The following is a 10,842-nucleotide window of genomic DNA, read 5'->3' as shown; positions in this document are numbered from 1 at the left end:
CATCCATCCATCCATCCATCCATCCATCCATCCATCCATCCATCCATCCATCCATTCATTCATTCATTCATTTCCTCTCTGGTCTTGTCTTCTGATGTTTGTACGATCAGTGTTGGGTTGGATTGAAAATGTTGTCCCTGAAACGTTACGCACGATTATGGGGCTGACAGGAGAGAAATTTAGAGGGTCAGACCAAAGATTAAAGGTCAGACCCGCACCCGGTGACCCCATGACTAGTTAAGTTGGAAATGAACGATGAATTTTGATTTGTTAGACGCAAATGGATGGTTCTTATTTGGCTTATGTGTAACGGTGTGATTCTTATCTAGTCCAAGCACACATTTTTTTTCTAAACTTAAATTTTAAACTTTTCGTTCATTTCTTCGATCCAGCGCTAAATAAGATTTTTTCATAATGCCGTTGGTTAATGTTGTAGTAGTGACATTCTCTTGCAGGTCTTATGCCATTTTAGTTAGGTTTTAATAAAGATCAACATAAGCAACTTACAACAACAAAATAATCAACTTACAACAACGTTCAATTGAGCTGAATCGTTCCTAAATGCTTAAGTGGTTACACAATAACGTACTATTGTTATTTATTGAAAGGATATTCGTATTTACGTACCTAAGCTATTTTGAATGTTGGTTGTAATGTAATTATGATATATACAGACACCATGAATGTTACGAAATGACGTTACGTAATGAAATGATTCTAATACAAAAATTCAATGACGCAGAGGAACCTCTATGGCAGCCTCAAGAAAAATTAACCTCTTTCTTAAAGATGTCAAAATCATACAAAAAAATATTGAAAGAACGAAAATAGCATAACAACAAAGGATTCACCGAATTGTTATCGCAACGATTTTATATCTCCAAAATCCAAAAAACTTGTGACTAGGCTTAAATATGTTGGTTTTTATGGCAATTTGACCGAGCCTAGCTAATCATTGTCATCTTCATCAATGTGCGTGTGTGTGTCTGTGCGTCCACAGGCATTCTTCTCGTATCAAAGCCCAAACGTTACATTACTCAATTATTAACTTAAGTTAACTTTTCATCAAATTGTTATTTTATTTGCTAAAAGTAAATATTTCCGGCAGAGTTTTGTTGTGTTTTTATGCCCCTACTGATTTCGGGCTCATTTCTAAATCCTAACTAATCCTAAAAATGTCGCACGACCGAAAGCGAGTTAGTGTAAATTTATTGTTTTATTCATTATGGTCGCTTATATACGCTAGAACATTCCCGATATTTTAATTTTGAGATTTCCATCCTGAATGCTATCTAAAATTATTTACCGGTATTTTTTATTTCGTGATTTTAGGGCGCAAAGTCCATCCAGCCCGTCATGTCAGAGGCCGAGACGCAAGTAAGATAAGCTAAATCGTGAATTAAAAATAAAAATTATTAAAATCGAAATTGCAGTAAATGTAATTATAATTGTTATTTAATGAATAATGAATCTCAGTCAGATAGTCATTTTTTAGTTCATATAGTTTTTTTTACCACCAAATTCAAGTTTTTATCTGTTTGTTTGTTTGTGTAATATTTACAAATACCTGCCACATTTTTTTTGTCAGGTTGAAGAATTGAAAAACAAAACTAAAGCCAAAGTTAGTGCAGTATAATACCAGATCATCTGTTTATTAAAAAAACTAAATAAAAATAAAACGAGGGCTAATCTTTTAAAATAAAAGTGATAATAGATTTTTCCTTTTGTTATCCACACATTACATATATCGGCCAATCCAAGATGTCCATTTTATTTTTTGATAACACCAAAAAAATTTGAAATCATTTATTTAATTAAAGACTAAAGTTAAAGTAGCATATCTTATTTTATAAAATAATTACAAAACTTCATTTTTTTCAAACATGAAATACAGTTACACAGTATTTATAAATCTAAACAAACACCCATCATATTATAATATAAAACTTATATAACTTATAAAACTTATCCATAATTTATGGATAAGTTCTGGATATTATTATATTATTTTGCTTTATCTAAATTTACAGGGGGAGCAACTCATCAAAGAAACCATTCCAAAAAAGATATTGGAACTGAATAAGTTATTAGAGGTCTTTAAATTAAAATTTCTGTGACTTAATTATTAATTGATAAATAATAGAATAAATAATAAATTAGTAAATATTTCAAATTTAAATCATTAAAAATCTTTTCAAAAAAGTCTGACATTTTCTCGATGAGTCGCTACAAGTCAGTGATTGTCAAGTTAAATATTCCAGTTCCAGAGGTGACATCGTCCCCGCGATTAGCTATCAACTGTGAAGTTAGTTGCACACTGTTTTTAGGTACACACACACATACACGCACACATACACACACGCATACATACATATATACATACATACATACATGCAAACACAAACAGAATGCTAAAAAAAGAAAGATGGACTGCTTGGAAGATGTTGAAAATATAGGTTAATATTAGTTTTACTATGTAGGAGTGTTGTAACTTGTTAAGTGGCCTACCGCAACTGTTAATTGTGTTTGTGTATTTCCTCATTGTATTTTTTGCAATTTGTAATTGTACTCAAAAATTTGTAATACTAATTTTCGGTGTAAATAGGTACGAAGGTGTATTCCATACCTGGTGGCTCGGTACCACTAAATACTCAGCTTGCCGATCTATTAGATTTAATTAAACCACACGCCATTGAGCAAGTTGAAATAGCCAATCAGGTTTGTTTGCTGTTTTGCTGAGTTGTTTGATTGGCTGGTTGGTTTGCTGAGGTGTTTGATTGGCCAGTTGATTTGATTGGTTGCTTGATTGATGGACGGTGTGGAGTAATTACTAACTTTCTTATTGATATAATTTTTATTGGAAGTCTTGATGACACTCATTTCTCCATTTTAATGTCATGATGTTGATTGAAAATGTCCTTCTCTATGTTTGTTGACGTCTCCAGGTCAAGATGTGGATAACATTCATGGTACCAAAAATCGAAGACGGCAACAACTTTGGTGTCTCGATCCAAGTTTGTTTTTTGTTGTTGTTGTTGTTTAGTGTCGATCTGTGTTTCTTTTAGTCATGAAGTTCACTCTATCAAACTTCTAATTGCTAGTTTAACTACTCTGCCTAATCAACATGCTCAAGTTATCAAATTTGAATTCGATCAATCAAATCAATTATTCAACTAAACCAACTAATTATATATATATATATTCGTCAACCAATCAAATCATCCAATCCATCTCATCCCAACCAATCAAATTGATCTGTCTCATCTCAATTGACCAATCAGGAGGATTCTATCACAGAAGCTCGACAGGTGGAGACTGAGGCAGCTGCCTGCCTTGACCAGGTATCCAGGTACTTCCTAATGAGAGGAAAAATCGTGTCAAAGGTCGCCAAATATCCGCACGTTGTAAGTAGGTCAAGGTTGTCTGTCTGCATGAATTTCTAGCAGTCTGACTGTTTAGGTTTTGTCTGCCAGTTTTCTGGATTGGTTGATTGATTGATTGATTGATTGATTGATTGATTGATTGATTGATTGATTGATTGATTGATTGATTGATTGATTGATTGATTGATTGATTGATTGATTGATTGATTGATTGACTGATTGACTGACAGGATGATTATAGAAGAGCTGTTCAAGAGTTGGATGAGAAAGAGTTCATCAGTGTTAAACTGGCCCTAACTGAAATTAGGAATAATTACGTAAGTGAACTGGCCTGGTCACTGATTGATTGTTTGGTTGATTGTTTGATTGATTGATTGATTGATTGATTGATTGATTGATTGATTGATTGATTGATTGATTGATTGATTGAATAAATGAATCAATGTTTGTTTATTATTAGTAAGTTTGAGGTTTCTCAATGGTAAAGTAATGCATTAATTTAAAAAAATTTTATTCTTAGGCAAGTTTGCATGACTTGGTCTCGAAGAATATGGACAAAATAAAGAAGCCAAGATCTGCCAACACGGATAACATGTATTAGGAATCTTGTAGAAGATGTTGATCGTGGGAATGATGATGACGAGCAAGATGATGATTGGGATGAGAGAATGACGACGACGATGAAACTGTTGATGTGGAGAGTGGTGGTGATGATGATGGCTGTGATGTTGTTCGTTGAGTGTGTTTAAGGTATTAGAAAATTAATGGATGAGTGAATGAGTGAGTGGACGAACGAATGAGTGAGTGGACGAACGAATGAGTGAATGAATGAATGAATGAATGGTGAAAATTGGATAACTATACACATGTATTTTTATTATGTTATTATTATTAATGATGAAAAAAGAGTTATGATAATTAACTCGAATTCGTAGTCTCAATTCTGGTTTTAGTTTGGTAAGTGACGTGATGATGGTATAATTTTAACAATATCATTATTATTATAATTATTATTATTATTATTATTATTATTATTATTGAAGTTTCAATTGGCTTTACAAATGTTTTTAATAAATTAACAATGTCCTTTGAGTTCTGCCTTGATGATGTGCTCTTCAGCTACATAAAGATAGTCATAAAAATAATAATTATAATAGAAATTATTGTAAAGTTTTTTTCATGCCAACTTCTGATTTAAAGTTCTCTTCGTGTACGTAGCTTTGTTACTATCTACCAAGACGACCGTTCCCTCATTTTTCTGGGCTATAACTAAGAGTGGGAAACGAAACCGAACCGTACTTTAAAACTGCTGAGTGACATTACTGATCTCTTGCTTTTAAATTCATTCACTGTCCAACATTTTGCTAACAATAGTAATAGTAAAATTTTGACTAATTCCAATTTTGGAATGTTTTGCCATGTTTAAATTACAGTTAAACATATTACTTGAGCGAAAGTTCAACTTCGAAGCACCTTAAAACGTTCAAGGTTAGGTATAACGGACATTTTTTCTCAAATATACAGCACAAATTTGTTTGAGAAACATTTTTCACGTTACAATTACAGATTTGCAACTTTCAAGTCGATCAAGAAAGAAAAAGATTCGTTGAAAAGAGTTAAAACTTCTCCCTTTTCATTAAAATCGTTTATTCCATGTGCGTGTATTGATATTACATCGATTTTTTTTTCATTTGGGTGATAATTTTGTTTCTCTCTTTCTCTCTCCCTGCTCTTTCTCCCTCTATTTTTTCTCTTTCCTCTCTATCTCTCCGAATTTTCTTTTCAATTGAATAAAAGTTTTATGTGCGTGTGTCATGGTATAGATTAGAGCTTCCAACACGCACCGTCATATAAATAAATATTGCTGACTACTATTATTCCATTTTTTCCATTCTTTTATTCATTCGTTCATTCATTCGTTCTTTTCCTTCCAATCTTTCTTTCTTTCATTCATTTTCATGGATAGGAAAATTGGAAAAGTCAATTTAGCGTTACTGCTGTTGATGTCTTTTCTATGGAATGTGACTCTTGTAAGCATTACAATACCTCCTCTTTTTTCATATATTTATATTTTATTTACTAATTATTTTAATGAAAACCACAGTTTATTATTATTATTATTGCTATTAATTTTATTCGTTTTATTATTGTTGCTATTTTTTTTTCAATTTGATAGGGTAATGTGTCAGAAGACTCTATTGGTGGTGGCATGTTTGAGGAAACTGTCAAGATACGGTTTTGTAGAAAATGAATGAATGAATGGATAAATAGATGAATGAATGAATAAATGAATGAATGGATAAATAGATGAATGAATGAATGAACAAACGAACGAACGATTTAACGAAATACATACTAATATGTACATACTTACATATTTAAGCATACACATACGAACACATTTAATTTTCAGAATATAAAAATACACATCCATTTTATTACAAAGCAGCGTAAATTTGACTAAATGTTTCATTCTCTTTGAAAAAAATAGTATAAAATTGATGAAATGATTAAAATATTCAAGTGAGAAACGAGACCCCAGACCTACAATATATCAATGGTATACAGATCCGGGTCTAAGATGGGATAAATACCACTTAACATACGCGTTCGTCCGCTGTATTTTGCTTATTTTAATTTTAACTTTAAAATTTCATAAAATCTTTGTATTTATTTAATATTTTTGATTTATTTATTTAAATATTAATTCTATTATTTATCAAGTTTACTTTCATTAGCGTTTAATATCGATGTTGAAACCATTCAACAATAACAATCATCTTAATTCTTACATCATCAATCCATTTACCTACACAGTCACACCAACAAACAAATTGCGCGCGCGCACACACACAAACATACACACACAAAACACACAACTATCTCTCTGAAATCCATCACAAAACCCCAAAAGAATCGGAACATTCACCAAAAAAATGGGAGAAAAGCTAATAAGAAAAATAATTCGGAATGCGTTTATGGCTTGGCAGGGTCAGTGTGGTCTTAGGTTCAGTGAGATCAGAAGGATGAAAAAAGCCGATTTGAAAATTAACTTCTACAAGAAAGACCACGGTGATGGCATGCCGTTTGACGGCAGAGGTTGTCGTGGCTTTTGTGGCTGTAGTATGTGTGGCTTTGATGACTGTTGTATTTGTGGTTTTGGTGGCTGTAGTATGTGTGGCATTGATGGCTGTAGTATGTGTGGTTTTAGTGGCTGTAGTATGTGTGGCTGTAGCGGTTGTAGTAGCGACTGGATTTGCTGTCATGTGGATGTGTTTGTAGCAGCAGTTAGTGATGTGGTTGTAGTATGCGTGATACAAATCGATACCAGGTGTTGGTTTTGAATTGTGGTGAGGTGACTTTATTTTTTGCAATGCTAATATTTCCTCTACCTGATCAATATTATAAAAAATTATTTCGCGAATAATATCTTTTAGAAATAATTATAACTTTTTTAAATTGGAATTTTCCAACACTAGGAGTATCTCTCGGCCACGCCTTCTTTCCGAAAGATGGGCGAATTCACTTTGACCTTGATGAGAATTGGGGTTTCGGGAGATATCCATGTATACTTTTTTCTTTATTTATATTTATGTTAATTTTTAATTTTTATTTAAAAAAATGGCAAAAATATAACTTATTTTACAATAATTTTTTGTTAGCATTTTTTATACTGAATTGTATAAGTTTAAAATATCTTTGATTTGGCTTTTAGTTTTATATTTCTCATCGTTTTTATTATGTGCTTTCAGTCAATCATTTATTCATTCATTCATTTATTCATTCATTCATTCATTCATTCATTCATTCATTCATTCATTCATTCATTCATTCATTCATTCATTCATTCATTCATTCATTCATTCATTCATTCATTCATTCATTCATTCATTCATTCATTCATTCATTCATTCATTCATTCATTCATTCATTCATTCATTCATTCATCCATTCATTCATTCATCCATTCATTCATTCATTCATTCATTCATTCATTCATTCACTCATGCATTCATCCATTCGCACATTCATTTGTTCATTTTACCGCCATTTCAAAAAGATACCGACCTCTTCAGAGTGGCGGTACATGAAATCGGTCATTCACTCGGTCTAAAACATACAGAACTACCGGGTTCGATAATGTTTCCGAATCTAATCGAGTGGGATTATTTCCGATTCCATACACTGGATATAAAACTGATTCAATATCTTTACGGTATAAAGATTTTTTGGTTCTGACTATATTGAATGTGAAAAATTAACAATTTAATTAATATATATGAAGAATATTTATTAGTTTTCATTACAAAAAATTAAATTAACGCGATTTTTGGATAATTCTTTTCCAAATTTTTATCTAAAATAACTCGCAGGACCGACGAATTCGAGAAGGCCAAACAAAGGCAATGATGTCAAAAGGAACAAAAAAATAGCCACTAGTGACAGAGGACCGACTTTAAAAGTTGTCCAACCGGGCCGAACTGACCGCTGCAAGTTGCCAATCAAAGCAAAAATTATCTTCCAAATTAATGGAGGATACTTCGCTTTTATAAACGACAAGGTTGGAGTCTTAAGCTTATCTGTTTTAGTCAATTAATTTGACATTTTTAAATGTTCATTTTTGAGAAGTTTTACATCTTCTAGTAGTAGTAGTAGTAGTAGTAGTAGTAGTAGTAGTAGTAGTAGTAGTAGTAGTAGTAGTAGTAGTAGTAGTAGTTGTTGTTGTTGTTGTTGTAGTAGTGGTGGTAGTAGTAGTAGTAATAGTAGTAGAATTTAACTAATATTAAAATTAGTTATAAAAAATATTAATGTATCGACAAAAATGAAATTTATTGTGAATAAAAAACTAATTTATGAAAGAAAAAACGAAAATAATAATTCACCAAGAAAAAATTGATTCGCTTCCTTGACGAAGGCTTGTCCAGAGAAATCATTTCAAGGTACATCCAACCATCAAAAACTCTCTTTCAGATATTAAGTATCGACGCTGTCATTGGTTTCAACAGAGTAAACGTCTTCTTTAGTGGTTAGGAAATTGTACACACACACACACACACACACACTCACATCACACACACACACACTCACATCACACACACACACACACACACACACGCAGGTCAGTACTACATAATCTACAACACACAGAGCAAAGTCTACGTTACACAAAAACCCCAAAATCTCAACACTCTAATTCGGAGAAAGTTCAAAAAAATCACCGCCGCCTTCTCGGTCTCTTGGACCGAATTTTTCATCGTCATCGGTGACCTAGTTTGGAAGTTCAAAATGTCGGATGAGTTTAAAATTTTAAAGTTTAGGGGGTACCCTAGGGACGGAAGGAAAGCTTGGAGCACCTTTCCTTGGCCCCCCACAGGCGGGGTACAAGCCAGAGACGTAGGTTGGTGGGTAGGCACTGGAGGAAAATAATTGCCCAAATACAATATTACTAATTTATTACTAATTATTGTTATTAGTTGAATGAATAAAATAAATATAATTAAATATTAATTAGTATAAATAATTAAATGAATAACATAAATATACGAATATGTCATAAATAGTTTTTTCCAAATTATTGCCAACCGATTGGAAGAAGTTGACTGAAATTCGCAATGCTATATTATTATTTATTAACAACAACAATAATAATAATAATATAATAATAATAATAAATAATAATAATAACAAGAAAAACAATTTCCCCAGACTACTACTACCTGACAAAAGGCGTCTGGTTGTACAAATACAAGTACCACACAAACTTAACTCCCAATTCGAAGAGGTTTCTAGAGCCCGGCTACCCCAAGTCCGCTGGAGATGTCCTACTTCGCTGCCGTACTAAAATTACTTACGACTTTGACTGATTATAACGTACTCTCATATAACGTACTCTCGTATAACGTAGTATCATACGACGCACTTTCACATAACGTACTATCGTATAGCATAATTGGGATATACTCATACTTTCAAGGGTTTTTTGTGTTAATATACTAAATACGACGATTGTAATGGTAGAAATACTAGCTGAAATCAATAACAGTGACACTAATTAGCAGTATTAGCGTCTTTATGTATTTATTTAATTGATTTGATTTCCTGAAAAACGAAATTTAAAAAAAAAACTTTAAAAATGTTTGTTTGTCCTTCATGTTTCTAAAAAGAGAATTCAAATACTATAAATCAGTGGTGGGCAAACTACAGCCGCATGCCAAAAAAATGTCGTCAGCCAGACATTATTACCAAAAAAGGAGCCACAGATCTTAAAAAAATTTTACTCTGAGTCAAAAATATTTGCTATTTAAGTACATATGCGGCCCTTCACCCCTGCTAATAATAAAAGTAGTGGCAAGATTAGTACCAAAACCCCTCTTACTAATAATACTAGAATAATTATTTTTACTATTAATACTACTAGGATTACTTTTTAATCAGTTTTCTTAAAATTTTCATTTTTTTATTTCTTGTTGAAAAAAAACTATTTGAATTTCCACACCTCATAATCAGCTCGATCGTTAATTCTTCTCTTTTTCTTGCTAACATCAATATTGAAGTTTTCCTATTTTGCTTATATTACACACACACAAACACACACACACACACACACACTCATACACACGCATCCATATTTTCTTGTTTGTAGCTTGACTATAGTTTGACTTTAAATTGAAATTGCTGGCTGGATTGACATTCAGAAAGACAAGAAAAGTTCTCTCTCTCTCTCTCTCTCTCTCTCTCTCTTTCTCTCTTTCTCTCTCACTGTACACATATATATAATATATAATAGTAATAACAACATTAATAATAATAATTACTTCTTTTAAATCATTCTGAAGATGTTACTAAACGCTAAGTGAAGGTATTTTAAAATTTCACATAACCAATTGTTTAAAGAGTTTGTCTTAAATAGAGTTAAATAAATAAACTAATAATAATAACATTAATAATAATAATATTATTATTATTATTACTGTTGTTATTAACACAACAAAAAGAATTATTATTTTTAATCAAATTTTTTTCAGAAGTATGGGAATTATAAAAGATCTAGTCCGTCCTTTATTATTATCACTGATCGTTTTCAACTGGCTTAGCACAGCTAGTCTCTTACATGACGTATGTTTGCCATCAGTTATTATTATTATTGTTATTATTATTATTACTACTACTACTTCTGCTGTTGCTACTACTACTACAACTACTACTTCTACTACTACTACTACTACTAATACTACTACTACTACTACTACTTCTACTACTACTTCTAGACTACTACTACTACTACTACTACTAATACTAATACTAATACTACTACTATTTACTTTCACCAGAAAGATGACAACACCCATCAGAACCTCTCGGATCAATCAGGCGATGTTGTGAAACGGTTTGTAAAATTTTGAATATTTACATTATGAAGTAATGTAGTAATAGTAGCAGTAGTAGTAGTAGTAGTAGT

General features: G+C 31.8%; 2 protein-coding genes across 2 annotated transcripts; both read left to right on the top strand.

Annotated features, from left to right (window-relative positions):
* Nucleotides 1-1,068: 1,068 nt before the first annotated feature.
* HELRODRAFT_186068 (hypothetical protein) lies at nt 1,069-4,475 on the top strand. The gene is made up of 11 exons (XM_009029880.1): nt 1,069-1,196; nt 1,333-1,377; nt 1,589-1,621; nt 2,031-2,093; nt 2,204-2,305; nt 2,408-2,456; nt 2,606-2,718; nt 2,946-3,014; nt 3,282-3,404; nt 3,614-3,700; nt 3,904-4,475. Exons 1-11 carry the CDS (start codon nt 1,176-1,178, stop codon nt 3,982-3,984), a joined length of 786 nt encoding a protein of 261 aa, XP_009028128.1. The 5' UTR covers nt 1,069-1,175; the 3' UTR covers nt 3,985-4,475.
* Nucleotides 4,476-6,295: 1,820 nt separating this feature from the next.
* HELRODRAFT_88211 (hypothetical protein) lies at nt 6,296-7,622 on the top strand (the record flags this gene model as incomplete). The annotated part of the gene is made up of 3 exons (XM_009029863.1): nt 6,296-6,485; nt 6,866-6,949; nt 7,444-7,622. Coding segments are annotated over 3 exons (453 nt in total), but the record flags the coding sequence as incomplete, so codon positions are not given.
* Nucleotides 7,623-10,842: the final 3,220 nt, after the last annotated feature.

Source organism: Helobdella robusta (genome assembly GCF_000326865.2).
Source record: "Helobdella robusta unplaced genomic scaffold HELROscaffold_63, whole genome shotgun sequence".
Lineage (NCBI taxonomy): Eukaryota > Metazoa > Annelida > Clitellata > Rhynchobdellida > Glossiphoniidae > Helobdella > Helobdella robusta.
The sequence above is the reverse complement of the archived record's forward strand: the minus strand, read 5'-3'. Positions and strand labels throughout refer to the sequence as shown.